This window comes from Aspergillus stella-maris (genome assembly GCF_047715825.1).
Source record: "Aspergillus stella-maris strain CBS 113639 unplaced genomic scaffold BDV14scaffold_55, whole genome shotgun sequence".
Classification (NCBI taxonomy): Eukaryota; Fungi; Ascomycota; class Eurotiomycetes; order Eurotiales; family Aspergillaceae; genus Aspergillus; species Aspergillus stella-maris.
In genome coordinates, this window is record NW_027396849.1 from 196,595 (window position 1) to 215,291 (window position 18,697).

General features: G+C 50.3%; 6 protein-coding genes across 6 annotated transcripts; 5 read left to right on the top strand and 1 right to left on the bottom strand.

The window, feature by feature from the left end:
* Positions 1-23: 23 nt before the first annotated feature.
* prnC (delta-1-pyrroline-5-carboxylate dehydrogenase prnC) lies at positions 24-2,193 on the top strand. The gene is made up of 3 exons (XM_073769698.1): positions 24-235; positions 281-388; positions 435-2,193. The coding sequence occupies exons 1-3, from the start codon at positions 107-109 to the stop codon at positions 1,920-1,922; spliced, it is 1,725 nt and encodes a 574-aa protein (XP_073625126.1). The 5' UTR covers positions 24-106; the 3' UTR covers positions 1,923-2,193.
* Positions 2,029-3,340, bottom strand: BDV14DRAFT_111978 (sugar phosphate isomerase/epimerase family protein). Its single transcript, XM_073765704.1, has one exon. The coding sequence runs from the start codon at positions 3,200-3,202 to the stop codon at positions 2,135-2,137; it is 1,068 nt and encodes a 355-aa protein (XP_073625127.1). The 5' UTR covers positions 3,203-3,340; the 3' UTR covers positions 2,029-2,134.
* Positions 3,341-3,690: 350 nt separating this feature from the next.
* BDV14DRAFT_191826 (6-phosphogluconate dehydrogenase, decarboxylating) lies at positions 3,691-6,604 on the top strand (the record flags this gene model as incomplete). The annotated part of the gene is made up of 3 exons (XM_073771542.1): positions 3,691-5,224; positions 5,655-6,158; positions 6,207-6,604. The coding sequence occupies 3 exons, from the start codon at positions 3,691-3,693 to the stop codon at positions 6,602-6,604; spliced, it is 2,436 nt and encodes an 811-aa protein (XP_073625128.1).
* Positions 6,605-7,869: 1,265 nt separating this feature from the next.
* BDV14DRAFT_210746 (uncharacterized protein) lies at positions 7,870-8,336 on the top strand (the record flags this gene model as incomplete). Its single annotated transcript, XM_073775956.1, has 1 exon — positions 7,870-8,336. One exon carries the CDS (start codon positions 7,870-7,872, stop codon positions 8,140-8,142), a length of 273 nt encoding a protein of 90 aa, XP_073625129.1. The 3' UTR covers positions 8,143-8,336.
* A 798-nt stretch (positions 8,337-9,134) lies between these two features.
* Positions 9,135-12,139, top strand: BDV14DRAFT_179123 (uncharacterized protein). Its single transcript, XM_073769699.1, has 3 exons — positions 9,135-9,657; positions 9,728-10,748; positions 10,811-12,139. The coding sequence occupies exons 1-3, from the start codon at positions 9,219-9,221 to the stop codon at positions 12,042-12,044; spliced, it is 2,694 nt and encodes an 897-aa protein (XP_073625130.1). The 5' UTR covers positions 9,135-9,218; the 3' UTR covers positions 12,045-12,139.
* A 4,638-nt stretch (positions 12,140-16,777) lies between these two features.
* On the top strand, positions 16,778-18,385 carry BDV14DRAFT_210748 (major facilitator superfamily domain-containing protein; the record flags this gene model as incomplete). Its single annotated transcript, XM_073775957.1, has 2 exons — positions 16,778-16,889; positions 16,938-18,385. 2 exons carry the CDS (start codon positions 16,778-16,780, stop codon positions 18,383-18,385), a joined length of 1,560 nt encoding a protein of 519 aa, XP_073625131.1.
* Between the last annotated feature and the right edge of the window lie 312 nt (positions 18,386-18,697).

The window sequence follows — 18,697 nt, forward strand, 5'->3', positions numbered from 1 at the left end:
TTTAACTGCTGTCGTGTTTGTCTCCGAATCCCCTCTTCTTCCCCTCTTCTTCTTTCTCTCTTCTGTGATCTTTTCCAGTACAGCTTCAATTTGGAAGAAAAAGAAAATGAAATCGTCACTGCTTCTCAGGGCGCGCGGCCTGCCTACGGCTAGGGCTGTTACCTCTGCCATCTCGAGAACGAAGACTGCTTCCTACGCCACTTTCAAGGTTCCTCGTATTGACAACGAGCCTAACGTGAGAAGCCTCTCAAATATTTAAGAATACTGCTAACAATTGCAGAAACACTACGCGCCTGGCTCGCCTGACCGCAAAGCCCTCCAAGATGCTCTCGCCCGTACACAGCAAAGCGCTCCCCTCAGCGTTCCTCTAGTTATTGCTGGAAGAGAGGTACGATCACAGTTATATTAGAGTTGACTTGTTCTAACAGCAGCAGGTCAATGCTGCTTCCTCATTAACACAATCGAACCCCGCCTCTCACGGCCCCGTGGCCACCTACTCCAACGCCTCCTCCCGAGACGTCGAAGCGGCTATCGCATCCGCTCTCGAAGCTCGCAAGACATGGTCCAAGACTCCGTTTGCAGACCGCGCCAGCATCTTCCTCAAGGCGGCCGATCTGATTTCAACAAAGTACCGCTATGACGTGATGGCTCTGACCATGCATGGCCAAGGCAAGAATGCCTGGCAAGCGGAGATTGACTCTGCCGCGGAGCTGATCGACTTCTTCCGCTTCGGTGTCAAGTACGCTGAAGATCTCTACGCTCAGCAGCCAGTTCACCACGCGCCTGGCGTCTGGAACCGCGTCGAGTACCGCCCGCTTGAGGGATTTGTCTACGCCATCAGCCCGTTCAACTTCACTGCCATTGGCGGTAACCTTGCTGGTGCCCCTGCTCTCATGGGCAACGTTGTCATCTGGAAGCCCTCTCCTTCGGCCATCGCCTCCAACTGGCTTGTCCACCAGATCCTGCTCGAGGCTGGACTCCCCAAGAACGTCATCCAGTTCGTCCCTGGTGAAGCCGAGGAAGTCACCAAGACCGTCCTTGATCACCCCGAATTTGCTGCTCTACACTTTACTGGTAGCACGAGCGTCTTCCGCAACCTGTACGGACAGATCTCCACTGGTGTCGCCGAGGGCAAATACCGCAGCTACCCACGCATCGTTGGCGAAACAGGCGGCAAGAACTTCCACCTCATCCACAAGTCGGCAGATATCCGCAACGCCGCCGTTCAGACCGTCCGCGGCGCCTTCGAATTCCAGGGCCAGAAGTGCAGCGCTACGTCCCGCGCGTACGTCGCCGCCAGCATCGCCGAGGAATTCGTGCAGCAAGTCGCAACCGAGACGAAGAACCTGAAGATCGGACCCCCCTCGGACTTTACCAACTTCTGCGGCCCCGTCATCCACGAAGCCTCATTCAACAAGTTGGCCAAGGTCATTGACGAAGCCAAGACCGACCCCGAGCTTGAGCTCCTTGCTGGTGGAACCTACGACTCTTCAAAGGGCTGGTACATTACACCTACCGTCTACCGCACCTCTAACCCCGACCACCCCCTCCTCACCCGCGAACTCTTCGGCCCCGTCCTAGTCATCCACACCTACGCCGATAACACAGAGACCGACTTCGCCCGCATCGCTCAGAAGATTGACAGCACCGGTGAATACGGTCTTACTGGCTCTGTCTTCGCTCAGGACCGCGAAGCTCTCGAAGTCGCCAATGAGGCTCTCCGCAATGCCGCTGGTAACTTTTACATCAACTGCAAGAGTACCGGTGCTGTTGTTGGACAGCAGCCATTTGGTGGTGCCCGTGCCTCTGGTACCAATGACAAGGCGGGCAGTGGAAACTTGTTGAGCCGTTTTGTTAGTCTGCGCTCGATTAAGGAGGAGTTTGTTCCGACGTACAAGGTTCAGTACCCTTCTAATGAGTAGATCGGTTGTTAAGTGGTTGATGTTGATGTTGAGCTCTATTCCCCATTCGTTGCATATACGGCGTTTGCATATTGTTTTCAAATCTCGGTTGTATTTTTCCTTTAGTTAGCTCTTGATGAAAAGTCATGACCGCATTATATAGTATAGTATAGTACAAACATACTCCATACTTCATTCAACTATACCCATCCCAACTCCCATCGTCGAAAGGTCTAAGCCAAACATTTCCCAACAAACTTATCCATACTCCCCCCCGCCCTCTCAACAAACATCTCCAAACCCACCCCCTTCCCCCTCCCATCAACCCCCTGATCAAAAACCTCCATACTAAACCACCCCCTAAACCCCGTCTCCAGCACTGCCTTCCCGAAATCCTCAATGGGCAGGTACCCGCCATCATAAGGCACAGGTCGATAATCGTGGCTCCAGCGGCCTCGTGGTGCTGTTCCCTCAACAACCTCCGCACTTAGTGGTGCTGATTTTGAGGATGAGGGGGAGAGGGGGATATATGCGTCGCTTATTTGCAGGATATAGATCTTTTCCTTGGGGACGGTGTGTGTTAATTCAGATAGGGATTCTTTCCAGCGTTTCGTCAAGTCCTTTTCTCCTGATGAGCCGATTTCCACGTTCCCAATTATTCCTGTGGTTGTAGTTGGATCACCCCATTCGCCTCCGGCGGACTGGAATGTATCGAGACACAAACCGATATTATCCCGATCCACTTCCTGCACGATATCCCAGACATCCTTCCACCCAGCTGCATGAGAAGACCAGCACCAGTTCTCGTACGCAAGTCTCATCCCCTTTTCTTTCAGCAAATCCGCCAAATCACGCAGATCCGAAACAATGTTCCCCCTTAGTTCAGAAGAGGGAGATAGTTTCGTCAACGGTGTATCGCTCGATCCAACCTGTAACATATCCGTCCCAACAGCACTCATAATCTCAATCCACCCCCTCGCTCGTTCGAACGCATCTTTATACTCTTCTGAACCGCGAGGCCAGCCTTCGAAATTAGAGAAAGGCTGGAGCATGACGATCTCAAGACCATTCTCTTTGACGAGTTTCTTAACGTCTTTCGCGGCGGAAATTAGGGAAGGGAAGTCGTGGTCGGAGATGGATTTATTGGAGAGGGACGAGGCGTGGCTCTGCAGGTCGGGGAAGGCGAGTTCAATTCCGGTGAATCCGGCTGAGGAGATTAACGTGAGTTTCTGCGGCAATGGGTCTGTTGGGGCGCCGAGGGAGCATGTTGCGAAGGAGTAGGGGATTTTTGTATCGGGCATTTTGGATAGAGGTGAAGTAGCGATTGTGGTGGTGGTGGTGGTTGTGGTTGTGGTTGTGGTGATATTTGTAGGCCGCTGAGATGAAGGTAGGATGTTTAGTAAGTTTAATTGTAATCAAAATCAAGTTTCAACTACTTCTTAAGCTCCGAATAAGAAAGTTGATCTTGTAACCTGTGGAGAGCTTATAGATCGGATGACACGGGATGATGTAAGTATGAGGTTGAAGCTGCGGAGCCATACTAAGCTTCGTTGATTGGCGCTAAACCTTAGTATTAGTCTTGACAGGAGATTCTACGGTGATAAATGAATAATTAGATGCGGATGCGTGGAATGATGTAAGCTTCTGAATGATTATATTTATTTGGTTGTGTCCTGGGTTTGTTTGAGTTCAGACACACCTTTCTATACTTCCTCGTTACCGAACATATAACCTTACATTCTCACCACATCACATTTTATAAACCACGCCAACGCAGAATACAGCCACCATGCCATCAAAGCAAGAAACAATCTCCAGATTCAAACGAATCGGCATTGTCGGCTCCGGAAACATGGGGTCGATGATGGCATTCGCATTTTCCGAACTCGGTCTCGACGTGTCCATATGGGACGTTGCTAAAGAAAACGTCGATAATCTGCTCGAATCCTCGAAGCACGCAAACTATAAAAATGGCGGAAATATCTCCGGCTTCTACGACATTTCCAAGTTCACAAAGAGCCTGGACGGCCAAGGCGAGCGCAAGATCTTCCTATTTAGTATCACGCACGGCGACCCCGCTGACAAAGTGCTTGATATGATTAAGAATGATCTCAAGAAGGGCGATATCATTCTCGATGGCGGGAACGAGAATTATAGGCGCACGGAAGCGCGGCAGGAACGGTGTAAGAGTTGGGGTGTTAGTTGGATTGGGCTTGGTGTGAGTGGGGGGTATCAGAGTGCACGACGGGGACCGAGTTTGAGTCCTGGTGGTGATAAAGAGGCATTGGATCTTGTTATGCCGCTTCTGGAGCTCTATGCGGCCAAGGACTCGAAGACGGGGTTGCCGTGTGTTACGAATGTTGGGCCTCGCGGTGCGGGACATTTCGTCAAGATGGTGCATAATGGGATTGAGGGGGGGATGTTATCTGCTGTTGCGGAGGCTTGGTCGTTGTTGCATTATGGGCGCGGACTGGGGTATGAGGAAATTGCGGACATTTTTGAATCTTGGAATAAGGAGGGGGAGCTGCGGAATAACTTTTTGTTGGAGATCGGGGCGGATTTGCTTCGGGTGAAGAAGACGGCTAGGGGGGATGGGCATGGCGAGGGTGTTGCGAAGGATGGAGAGGATGGGTATGTCCTTGATGATGTGCTTGACAAGGTTGTTCAGGACAATGATAATACCGAGGGCACGCCGCTGTGGTCGATTATGGAGTCTGCGGCGAGACATGTTTCCGCGCCGACGTTGGCGACGGCGCATTATATGCGTATTGCTAGTGGGAACAGGGTTGAGAGACTTGAAGTCGCGAAGCAGTTGCGCGTGCCTAGTCCGACACCGATCAGGGGGATGAAGGAGCAGAAGGTGTTTGTCGAGCATCTTCACCTCGCACTATATGCTACCTTCCTGGCCAGTTTCTGTCAGGGATTGGAGCTCATTGCCCGCGCATCTGAAGATGAAGGATGGGACATTGACCTGGGCAATTGTCTGCAGATCTGGCGCGCAGGATGCATCATCCGGTCAGAAGGTATTGCCGACATGCTGCAGCCGGTGCTGTCTGAGAACAAGAAGATCAAGAACATGAAGTACATCGACCAGGTAGCGCAGGAACTGCACAGGACATTCAAGTCACTGAAGGAAATTGTCATTGCGGCGATTGATTCAGATCACTATATTCCTGCTATCTCGGCCACGCTGGAATATCTCAAGTATGAAGGAGGAACCAACCTGCCGACCAAGTTCATGGAGGCCCAGATGGACTTTTTCGGTGCACACGGATACAACCTGCCTGGTGTACCTGGGGAGGACCCAGGGCCGAACAGCAAGGGTGCTCATCACTATGAGTGGCGTCCAGCGGAATGAGCAGTAACTGATATAACCATATACCTCCGTCATGGTACCTAGATAGTTAATGACAGATCCAAATAGCTGTTAAGATTGTCCTGAGTAGATGATCTGATTGGTGCCTGAGGCGCACGTGGAGATAAGAGAGGGGCAGCCCCGCCGAGATTTTCAGCTTCACTCCAGCCTCTTTCGTCCTGATTGCGCCTTCGCTGCTCTTTGTTACTCTTTTATGCCCCTGGGTTCGTTTCTTCGCTCTTTTTCCTCCATCGCTAGACGTCCTCTTAGAAGAATAGAAACCCCAAAGCAATACGCCGCAAGAATGGCCGCTCTTCCCAGCACTTACGCCGGTAAGACCCGCCCCTCTCCAACCCTTTGAAATGAACTTCAGGAACGCTTGATACTGACAATAGTAGACCCCGTCCCGATCGCTGTCATCGGCGGAACTGGTCTTCGCGAACTCCCCGGCTTCCACCAGGTTGCCTCCCTCGACATCGCTACTCCCTGGGGCAAGCCCTCCTCTCCCATCACCATCCTCCACCACACTCACAACGACAAGACCGTCGCCGTTGCTTTCCTCAGCCGTCACGGTGCCCACCACCAGATTGCTCCTCATGAGGTCCCCGCGCGCGCCAACATTGCCGCTCTCCGCTCCATTGGTGTCCGTACAATCATTGCTTTCTCCGCCGTCGGCAGTCTGCAAGAGGAGATCAAGCCCCGCGACTTTGTCGTCCCAGACCAGGTCATTGACCGCACCAAGGGTATTCGCCCTTTCACATTCTTCGAGGGTGGTATTGTCGGCCACGTTCCCTTCGGCGACCCCTTCGACGAGGGCATCGCCAAGATTGTGCGCAAGTGCGGACACAGCTTGGAGGGTGAAGGCGTGACGCTGCACGACCGCGGAACCCTCATCTGCATGGGTATGCCTTCAAACCTTTCACAATAAGCGATTTGCTAACTTTGTCCAGAGGGACCTCAATTCTCCACCCGCGCCGAGAGCAAGCTGTACCGCTCCTGGGGCGGCTCCGTCATCAACATGTCCTGCCTTCCCGAAGCCAAGCTCGCCCGCGAAGCCGAAATCGCCTACCAGATGATCTGCATGTCCACCGACTACGACTGCTGGCACGAGTCGACCGCGGACGTCACCGTCGAGATGGTCATGGGCAACATGAAGGCCAACGCCGTCAACGCCAAGCACTTTGTCACTGCCGTTCTTGATGAGCTAGCTGCTGAGCACAACTCTGAACTTGTCCAGGCCAAGCACTATGCCGGAGCGGTCAAGTTCGGTCTCAGCACGGCGCAGGCTAACTGGAGCCCTGAGGCGAAAGAGAAGATCACCTGGTTGTTCCCTGGTTACTTTGACTAGGTGGTGGTTATCTTTGTGAACATGAATTTTGATGGATATATCAGCGTATGCATAGAAGCTGAATAGAACATGATTTATGACCTGTCGGAAGATTTTACCGAGTCTAGAGCGTTCTAACCCAGCACATCGCGCTTGCCTTGATTAGATCTGAGCAACGGGCTCGGGCAAGGAAGGCGCGTAGCGGACGGCCCGTGCTTATAAGCACCTAGTCTTAAGTCCCCGCCACCTTAGGCAGCATCTCGATCCTTCTATTTGACCAGATTGATCACCTCGATCGAAATCCGAGGGCACGTAGTTAGGGTTCTCCCGTCCATGAAAGCCATCCCGCAAAGTGTACAATTCATGGTCATTTCTCAGCATTATCTGCCAGAGATGTAGCAAGCCTGTCGAGCAGATGATATTTTGTGTTCTTCAGACTGTACGCTGTCTTTCCGCCGGGACACATTGCGCTATATTGGCAATTTGGCACAAGTGACAACGCTGAGCCAAAACATCACGGACCACCGGAAATCCAACCGCCAAGCGAAGATACTCAGGGGTAATGGCCCCAGTCACGAATCACACTACGCAGAGTTATCCAGCTCAGCCTGGTTCTTGCAAGACAAGGTCTAGGGCAAGTGGACAGCAAGAACAGCAGACATGCGCCTGGACTGGATGGATGGCATTGCAAAGACTCCACAGCTCGCATTCACTTTTGGTTGGTGGAAGTCTGCTTTTAGCGCCCCAATCAATTCAAACGGTTGTCTGGAATTCATTGCTGTGATTGGTTCGCTCGCAAATGACGTCAGTGAATTCTGCGCTATCCCAAAATGGGGCCAGCGCTATCACGTTTTGGGAAGTATATGCCAGGCCCAGGGCCCTAAGAGATGTATCGCCAGCAGAGGTTTCATTTTGCCTGTGGAGGGGAGGGGGAGCTGAGGTTGAGGAAGATGAGCATTCTTTATTTAGATTGGTGAGTTGGATGGTATAAGAGGGTGTGTCTGCGCTGGATTGTTGCAACCAGGTTCTCAACCACTCCGTCTCTCACGCTCGTTCTCTACCACTCTACCTGGGCTTTCTGAAGTCGTCCACTCGTTCTCTACAAGGTAGGTGATAGGCTGCTCTACCTGTCCTATCCTGCTCTGAACTTTTTGCTAGTCAAAGTACCCTGCTAACTAAACCCCTTGCAGTCCTCTCAACAAACCTACCAAATCTACTACCAAGCATCCTTTCAAACCTCTACTTTAACGACCCTCCTCATCAAGACCTAAACACAGTTCATCACAATGGGCCTCCCCAAAGAAGTCGTCATCCTCATCGTCATCGTCGGTTGCATAGTCGCAACCCTGCTCGGCTACGCCATCCACTCCCTCGCAACCAACAACTTCGCAGGCATCAACGAGCCCAAGGAATTCAGCGACGAGCAGCGCCGCTACATGCGCGAGTATAGATTGAAGCAGCTAGCATGGATGGCACGCGACGCGAAGGAAATGCGATACAATCGGCCCAGCGATATCGAGACGCCCCTTCATTCGGGTGTCTACTCACGGCCTGAGTGATTGCTGCTTGCTTCTATCAACGTTGGGGATTTCGGTCGGGATTGATGCCCTGGACGGGATACTTTTGTTTCTTTTTAACTTATTGTACCTGATGCATTTGCATGGACACGGCTATACTACACGGTTTCCTTATGCTTATTCTTCTTGTCAGTTGGAGTTGAGTCGGCGTTTGGATATACATGTACGGATACCTTACCTATTGGAACATGAACCAAAGGGTTCTGGGAGAATACAATGACCGCAAACATTTGCTACTTGAGATTTTTGACACCCTAACAGCGATAAGACTAATTGCTGATTGTTGATCACCGGTATAAATAGTTAGGCTCTTCCATAGCGCCGTGCCTGACGCCAAGTGGGGATGCGATGCTACTTTTATTATCAGCCCCAGCTCCGGGATCTTCATGGACAACGGAATTAAATCCTTCGCACTCGCGACCTCAGGACAACGTCTTTGTGGCGTCTATCTGGAGATGAGATTATCTATAGGAGCAGAAGTCAACTCTTGTACCTCGTCTCGTCCCACCCCTTACCAGCGTCCCTCCGCAGCGCCCATGCTCTGAACTTTCATTCCGATCTGCGATTTAGATACAGGAGGTGACTATCGGGTATTTCCCATTCATCAATAATTCAAGTATGCCAACGTGTTGAGTAGCAGGACCTACTGGTCTCAATATGAGGATTTATGCGAGAAATCTAACCATTTAATCAATCTACTCACGAAGACCGGCCCGGTGGAGATGGATCGAAAGCTTAAACAGACTAGGTAGGTACAGTGGGATGCGCCTTCAGCTTCCCATCCAAAGACACAGGAAGCCTTTTCTGAACCCTAACACGCCAAGATGCGCTAAGCTTATACTCATCTAGCGCATTTCAGGCTTCGTATCGAGACGGAAGGATACGATACCGGACAGCCGACTTGATCAAAATTATGCAATACCAGAAAGTGGTAAGTCACCTCTGATTTAACTCTCAGCTGTCACTACCCCGCAGCGACCCGGTCATAATGCCCATCATCAATTTCGAGCAATGAACCATGACTTCTTTCCCAAGACCAGTCACCTACTTTGCGCACGATGACTGGGCTGAATAGAACGCCAATCTACTCGCACGAGGAATCCATTGCACGTGTCGTTTGGGCAGCTCATATCCTCTCCTATCTCACAAACAATCAAAACCACGAGGAGCTTCACGAACCTGAGAACAATGCGGAGCCTGACAGCGATACGGATGAGCTAAGTGACTGTGAAAGTAACTATGAGACAGAGAAAATTGTGATACTATCGAGTCCTCGAAATTCTGTCCGCCGAAAATTCCTGGACTGTGTTGCGCAGGTGCTATCGCCCTGCAAGGGATGGGATGGGGTTACTGCAGCGGCAATGCGTGAGGGAGAAGACGGAGTTGAGGTGGATATTGCAAGGAACAATGGCTTTCTTTCTGATGACGATTGCTTTGACAGTCAGATTGTGGGTTATTGCAAGATGTTGGAAGGTTTTTTGGCTGGTAGTGCTGGAGGTAAGTGGCAGCTTCTAATCCTCGTAGCGGGTTTTAAAGTATTCTTGACTAGATGTAATGGCTGGGACAGGGACGAACGCAACTGAGACTTCCCCAACAGATTTCGAGCTCAAGGTGATAGACTACACGTCCCGTCGAATAGATCATTGGATTGAAGATCTCCGGAGAACCCGAATGATTCACCAAGATTGTTCTGACTCGAACTCTCAACGATATCTTGGGCAGGAGGCTGCCATTAAAACTTGGACGACCATGACGGATCTCATACTACAATTTGATGCCGATAAGAAAGCCGTCAGATCTAGGGCCCTAATAGTCCAACAAGCTTATAAATGTCTCGAGTTTACACAAGTCCGACAGTTGTTCATGGATACCTTCGGATCGCAGGCTGGCTCGAAGCTCTGGAGCAGGTTGAACTTTATCGCCAGGCCGCTCGTCGACTGCCAATTACTAGGATCAATAGCCGCCCGGGAGCCACAGTTCCGGAATTGTAAGATCTCACTGGTTCCGTCTAGGTCAAAGACAACCCTGGATGCGAAATACGTGGTTAAAATATTTAAGGCCTGGGAACGACTAGGACTGGGTTCCACGCCTGAGCACGCAATCTCGATGCTTGATCCCTTTAGCCAGAGGTTTGAGAAGGCCTGTGCTGAGACATTTTCTCTGCATGCTGAGATGCAGCTAGTATTGCACTATGACGAAGGGTGTGCACCTCAACCTACTATAAACTACTTCGGATGCAGTAAAAAGACTTGTTTGCTCTGTGAAACCTTCCTTAACGCGTTGCCGAGTCGAATTGACACACGTGGAAGGCACGGTGTTTGCTATCCTGCCTGGGCCCCGCCAGGCTTGAATTCAGACACCATAAAGACCGCCGTCGAACGGTTAGAGAAGAGCCTTGTAGTTCGCATTCGAGGCTTTTTCAACGACTTGATGCGCCCTAAACAGAAAAGCCACGCTGTGAATGTCATGCAATCCGGCATGGTGTCGGACTTTTCGCACCTAACTCTAAGAGAATGGCAACAGAAAGAGCAGGATGTGCGGCTGTTTAAGAGTAAGCAGGCGACCTGGCGTAAGAACTTGCTAATTACGTGAGTTATATTTTGTTCCATTGGCAAATACTGAAAACTAACTAACCATGACACCAAAAAAGTGAAGGCATTACCACAACTACAAAATCGAGATATCGCCCGCTGGAGAATTTTGGACTTGAAGACTGTTGCGTGATGTGTAATACGAGCCCAGGGCTTCGTTGTTCAAGGTGTCGAAGTACATACTATTGCTCCAGAGACTGCCAGAAGAGTGACTTCCCTTCACATAGGCTTCTCTGCAAACAGTTTGCCACCCAGCCTGATAGACCCTCTCCTGAACACAAACGGGCCATATTTTTCCCAGTTGAGAAAGACAATCCTTGTTTGATATGGATACCATGTAGTCGCCAATACGATGAGGAGGACGGCATCAGATGGACACAGATTGACCCTTATCCCTATTTAGGAACCGACAAACCGAACAAAGGGATAATGCGCATTGAACATAACCCAATACGATGTCGAAACTTGGGTTGTGGGTTTACAGATTCTGCCCAGTACAAGGAGGGACACTGTGTCTCTTTGATATATCGCGACGCCTATTTGAAGGATGGGTCAAGCATGAATAGAAGTGTGTTGGCTTCTGTGAAAGCGTCCTGCGCCTCCACCACCCCATATCGTTATTGCGGCCCCATGATCGCCCTGCAAGAGATTCACTATGAAGACTATGCCGACATAACACTAGCCGATTTCCGACATCTAATGGATTACTTAGTAATCTACAGAAACAGGCATATTAGGGAAAGCGTCTCAGACCTGCAATACCACGCGCTAACAACCGTTCGCGGCGTGAAAATTTGCTGTCACGGAGAAGTAAAAGTTCATGGGTCGGAGCCCTTCGTTTCCGTCGACGTTACTCGAGCAAATCAGATCTCGCTAGGCAGCGGATCTATCTCACCGATATCTATCTGCCTCGGTATGCCTTTACGTTTGTGGAAAGACCCGGACGCCGAGTTCTGCCGTGACCCACCAGGATGGGAGGGAGGAATAACAGCAGACAGTAACCCTGATGTTGCGTTCTTAATGATGGAAACTGATTCTTCCAAAGACGAGTGGGGCTGGGCGCCTATGTACTGGAATAGCGATATAGGAAATGTTTGGGCTGTTCGGAAAGACGGGCAGGATCTGACTGTGGACGATGTTGAAATGATGTGCCATTTCGCGAGGCGCAAACTACAGCTTATGTTTGGAAAGGTGTTAGAGTCGGGCTCAAGCGTATCTAGTAGGCAGAGGGTTTTGGATTACATTACTTGGGATAATATGGTCACTCATTGGGATGAGACTGGTGGGCATTAGCAATTTGGCTCGCAGGGCAACACTGGACCTTACTGCAAAATTCATATTCAAGATTAGGTCAATGGTGGTTCAAATGTCAGTTGCAATGTCGTATAGAATATAGTTCGCTTTAGGAAAATAATTTAGTCTGTTCTCTTATATGGTTATACGTATATCAAGAGAGCAACCTCACTGGGATACATCTGTAGTTCTTAAGCTTACCCGGTTGTTGAGAACATGATACTTATGACATATGGCTCATTCATATGCTTGAAATGATGATATTCAATATGTCAGCCAAGGCGAACTCATTTTTGGGATTACTCAGCGGGCCAATTGTACAGCGCCTCGCTCATTCACCTACATACACTATCGATGGATGAAAGACGCTATTGCTAGAGGATACGGGATACGATATTACCTTTTCGGGATCTAATGAGGCCTCCGGCCAGATATTTAAGCTCTATACAGACCGTAGTTAGAAGAGCAAGACCTTCATTCATTTTCAATTTGTAACGAATCGTACAGGCCCAGGGGAAGGAGAGGGGCAGAATGACGTCTGTATCGACTACACGCACGTAGCCTACTAAGGAGCGGATGCCTTTAACGATAGGGCTCAATTCTATTGCTTCGATAGATTCTTCTTGACGATGTATTGACGATTTCTTCTCTCTCTATTGAGGGGCCTCAGGGGGTTGGAGTAGCTAGCGGCCACGCCGCTAGTGATCACATGACCTCATAGATTCGTATCACAATTCATACCGATTAGTCATCCGATTCATGTCCACCAATAGAAGCCACCTCTGAAGCTCATATTTACGTTGTAGGTCACATGACAAATCACATGATAGCCTAGTGCCCCAGGCATCAACAACAATCGACAACTGTACGCGGAGACCGCGACAATACTAACTTTCCACTCAATCAGATAATGGAAATTGCCCGGCTTGGGATTCTCTAGGTTACCAGAGTTTCACTGCACTTGGCAAGCCCTCCGAAATTTCACAGGCCAGAATGCAAAACAAGTCTAGATTCTTTGTCTCGCCCCTTACACTTCCAACTACGCCGTACGGGTCTGGTACATCGCGGTTTTTACCGCTACCACGTGCCTGTATTACGCTAAGCCCAACCTGGCATAAAACAAGCATGTGATTAGGGTTGGAAAACGAAAGCATAGGTCTTTGAATGGGAAATTGAAGGCGCATCCCACTGTATAGTAACCGGCCCGCAAGAGACAGACTGCGGAAGCCCAATCCGCTCTGACAGACCGGGGTCATGGAAAGAAAAGAGAGGGGGGGGGGGGGCGGATGTATATCCCGCCCACGTCTCTGACTGACTTAGCCTTTGAGAGTGCCGCCGATTTGAGACTTTGGGAGTGCAGGGCGTGACTGGTTTGCTAGTGAGTTTTATCTTACTCGCTCTGGGGAGAGGAATCTGGGCGCCTTGTTCGTTCGCTCACCTCTTTTTGGTTTTTGAGAACCGCTTATATCGATACTACTATCACATCATATCAAGATGCCTCGGCTGCATAATCCTCAATCGGGCCCTCAGGCTCAAAATCCGTCCCACAGCCAACTTCCAAGTCAAACGAAATCCCATCCTGTCTCCCTCACAGAGAATCTCTCCACAAGTAACACCCCAGACACAGACACCAACACCGGTTCCAACTCGCACATCAACTCATCCCCGTCCTTAAACACCGACGCCAACGTCAATGGCAACGCCGAAATGGACCCCTCGTCCCTCAAATCCTTCCTGCAAGACCTGCACTCCTCATTTCACCAAACAATGCTCGAATACGTAGAACGTCAGACGTGTGAACTGCGCGCTGAAATCAATGCCCTGAGAGCCAGGGAGGAAGAAAGGACACAAGAGCGAGAGAGCGAGAGGAGGAAGGAACGAAAGAGGATGAAGAGGGCTTTGGATGAGGCTGGGAAGATTATTGTTAGGGCAAGGAGGCTGATAGGTGTGCTGGGTGAGGAGTCAATGATTCTGGGGGGGTTGCTAGGGGGTATGGGTGTGGAGGTTCTTGGCGAGGAAGGGAGTTTGGGGATGGGAAGGTATAGAGATGGAAGAGGTGGGATATCACTTGATATTGCTAATGGGCCATATAAGGGTGATTGTAGTGGTTGTGACCTTGGTTCGAACTATTCCATTACGTTTCATTTTCCTGACCCTGGGCGGAGAATTGGGAGCGAATTGTCATGGGGGCAGGCATGTAAATTAGATAGAACCGCCAGTGTGGACTTATTACTCGCAGAATCGCTCTATGTTGTTCCTAGATTCCAAGCCCATCAAGGGACGTTGTCTTCATTGTATGGCACTACAATGTAGATGGGCGGCACAAGATACCAGCCTAGAAACATGGGGGAGACCCTATCGGCCAACTCTCTCAACCGCCCTCTCTTACTATGTGCCGCTCTAAGTTTCTCAACAGTGAGATCTCTGAAGGAAATCGAGAACATAATATCAGAATACTGGCAGATACCCTGTGCCATATCACCTAACGCAAACGTGCTACTGGAAGCAGCTGATAGCTCCCTCGTGATGGTCATACAATCAGTTGTACTGAGGGGCAGATAACGCCTATGGCCCACTCCTCAATACAGGAAGCGTCTTACATCCTATATTACGCGGTCTTGAAAGTCTAACTTAAGTCATTCGAGCATTGTGATGGCGCGGGAATATAGTCCGGAGTCAGACCATGACTCCATCTCTCTCGACCCCTCCTCTTTCTCTCTCTCACCCTTGCGAACAACTCTACACCCGGGACCTAACCCAACAATATCGCTCCAGAGCTTTGCCTAGAGGCACAAAATGTCTCAACGAATGAGTATCTACCCTTTGGACCAGCATCGGCGCCGGTCTTGCTTCCTATCTTACATCCAACCCGACCCCCACGAACAATTGGATCAAACCAGACGCCTGAACCAAATCGCAGAGGCAAGGGGATACCGACACAGTCGAACAGAGGCACCACCAACTCAAGCCGAAGAACCCCCAGCAAACCAAGACCAAGAACAAGAGCCCATAAGCTCGCGCGCAAACATAGGCTATATCGACTTGACTACCGGAAACAAAACATCCAGCTCTAACTCCAGCTCAACAGAGCACGACCCAACACCACCCTCCACTCTTGCACCCGCCAGACCTGACCCGACAATCTATACTTACTCACAAAATTCACTACTTCGACCCCTTCCAGAGCTAGAGCGCGAAATCGCCATTCTCAGACGGCAGATGCGAACAGACCTTCTACTGCTTGGAAACTCCGTGAAGAGGCTATCGCGCGCGATCGAAAACCGGAACGCGGCTGCGAGACTTGATTTAAAATCTCGAACAGCGCCGACGACGACGCAGATGGATTTTGAACTGGATGGGATGTGGATTTGCAGTTTTTGCGGTCGTACAAAGGATATCACCAGTCACCAAAGATGTAGGGAGAAATTCGCGGCGAGGCTGCGGGATCAGAGACAGAGGGATAGAGAAAGGGCCAGGAGGATGGATCCGAACCCAAATCCGAGTCGAAATCGAAGTCGAGCCGGAGTCCGGTGCGTCATTTGACTTATGCTGGGAGTGAGGAAGATAAGGGCAAAAAGAGAGAGCAAGAGAAGGAAAAAGAGAGAGCAAGAGAAGGAAAAAGAGACTGGATGGGGAGGGCTCGTGGACACAGACGGTGCAGAGTCGTTAGCAATGATATATTGGGGCATGCATAATGAGCATGCCGGCGTTGGCCTGCCTTATTTCCCTTTTTAGCTAGGGATTATGGCGCTGGAATTTGATAGTTCTTGTTTCCAGAATTTGGATCTGATTCCTATAGCATGAATTGCTTGATTAGATGGGTGGAGGTGACTCCCCTGTAGCAGGTAGGGCTAGGGAATAAGGTACTAAGCAGCTGGATGACAAGTTGATTTGCACTCACCGCAACAAATAATTGGAAAGAGACGGTTAACTATCAAGTCACTTCACTTCATCCAGCCTACCTAAATCTGAAATTAAAGCGGTGACAAGACTAGGAGAACAAGTACGACTGCAGAGTACTGTAATCTTTCTTTCTGCCAACCTCACTTACCTAGGTACCTAACCAGTGGCACCTTCCTTAATAGTCAGCGGTAGCAGTCGATCGCTCTTTTCTCCCTTGAGATGGGAAAGAGGATCCATCCTTCCAAATAGGTTTTGTAGTCACATAACAATATAGGAAGGTACTCTTATTCGAATTCACAGGGAAGGCGCGACTGACCGATGTCGAAAAGCTTCAACTGGCTTATTCAGACTATGGTCAGTGGGACTCAATAGAGAATTATCGGATCAGCACAACTAGCTGGAAATCAACCCAGATCCAGATCTTACTTTCAGCTGAGTATGGGCACGCACTATCTAATGCAATGCAGATGCCACATTCTAATCGGGCCCAGCAGTGTGGTGCTCCAACCTATTCCAGGTCGAATCTTCAGCTGGAACCTGCTCTGACTCTGACAGGAGGCCAATCTTGCTTCTCTGGACAGCCGGTGTCTTTGCTCATCGTGCAGATCTTCCTTCGTGCATCACCTTGCATAGGTATGCAAGTGGTTCACCTCTCGGGAATGCAGGGATGCGGGCAGATCATTGTTGCACGGTTTGAAGACCAAAAGTAAGAATTGCCAGGACCTCGATATAAGTTGGGCGCTTACCATTTTATTCAGGAGCCAGTTCCCTTTTTTTGCTCTGTCTTCTGCTTATAGTTACATTTGCCTTGGAGATATGAGAGCGCAATCATGTTGTCGGAAGAAACCCCCCTGCTTCGCCCTCTCGAGACCCGAGTATTGAGTAAATCCGTGGTCTTGGGGATAGTCTCGACTTGGATTGCATCTTTCACTGCTGCTGCAGGTAAGCGACCTCCACTCAAATCCTCGAGTCCCACCTTGACTGTATCAGACAGCACAATAACTGCAACCCTCTCCTCGACCATCGCGACTGAGTTCCAATCCCTGACAATAATATCGTGGCTGGGGTCTGGCTATCTCATTGCCCTGACAGCAACGCAACCGTTAAGCGGAAAACTGAGCGACATTTTCGGCCGCAAAGCCAGCTTCTTCGTTGCAGCTGTAGTCTTCGCCCTTGGAAATCTTCTCTGCGGCCTTGCAAACTCACAGCAGAGTCTGATTCTAGGGCGCGTTATTGCAGGTATCGGCGGAGGTGGCTGCAGCTCAATATCGACCTTCATCTCGTCGGACTTCATTCCACCGCGGTCTAGAGGGCTATGGCACAGCTATGGAACGCTGGTACATGCTGCGGGACTTGGCTGCGGTGCGGTCTTTGGAGGTGCGATCAATGATACCTTGGGTTGGCGCTGGGCATTCATTGTGCTAGCTCCTCTCTCTCTCATTGCTGCAGTTGCTGTTGCTGCCACATTGCCACAGAAGGGTAATGTTAAGAGTGAAAGCCTTCGCCATCAGCTACGGCGCATCGACTACGCGGGCTCCATAACCCTAGTTCTATCACTGGCTGTGCTTTTCGTCTATCTCAATCAGGAACACGATAGCCCAGCAGCGTCAACATCAGGGCTTTATGCAAAAGTTGCCATTTCAGTATCAGCAATATTACTCGCGTTGTTCATCATCATCGAGCTTTACTGGGCTCAAGAGCCGATCATCCCCCTGGCCATCTTCCGCTCGCGAACAGTGCTAGCCACCTGTCTCACGGTCTGTTTTGTGTCAATCTCATACTACACCATGATGTTTTATGTCCCATTGTACCTTCAACTACGCGGACACTCACCCAGTCAAACCGGAGTACTGCTCCTCCCGGAGTCTGTCGGCGCAGCGTGCGGCTCCCTCACAGTTGGTCTCATTGCTCGAAAACGGGGATCATACGGCGAGTTCAAGCTCCTTCTGCTTTGCCTTCTTGCCTTGGGCGCCACGGGGCTTACTTGGATAACCCAAACCGTCTATACCGCCCACGCAGATGCTTCTTCAGTTTCTGTTCTCCCCGAGCTCTACCTCTTTTTGAATGGTGCTGGCTCCGGCGGCATGATAACAGTCACCTTGCTAGCCCTTCTCAGTGCGGTCCCCTACGCAAAACAAGCAACAGCTACGTCTGGTTTCCTTGCGTTTCGATCGATCGGGCAGAATCTGGGTGTTTCTTTGTCGGGGGTGGTATTTCGTATCTCCCTTGGTCGGCCGTCTGGGGATGGGAGTGATTTTGATGGCGATAGAGAGGCTTATATGCATGCTCTGCATGCTACGTTCGGTCTCGCGGTAGTGTCTGCTGGGTTGGCGTTTATTTGTGTTTTGTTTGTCAAGAACTATAAGCTCAGATCTGGCTTTGAGGAGTCCAAGGATGGTGAGGGCCAGGGACGTGGAGAGGGAGACGGGGTTGCATAGGCTGTTTCCATATTCTGGGTAAGATCTGACACTCTGGATCTACGCTTAATATATGTTGAGATAGCCTCAGGCATCAGCTGGCGGTCACGTGCTCTCCGCACCACTGACTTTCCACCGATCGCCCTTCTAGATAGAAAATCAGAAGGCTTCTCATGGCGATCGTCCACCTCCGAGTTCCCGACAGGTTATGAGCCCTCTAGCTCGCCTATCCAAGGTCTCGCTGACCACAGATAGCTCCTAGCGACAGCCTCACCTATTTTGGCCACCATACAAGCCCTGGAACCTTTCATTTCAGCAAGCCACTGTGTGGAC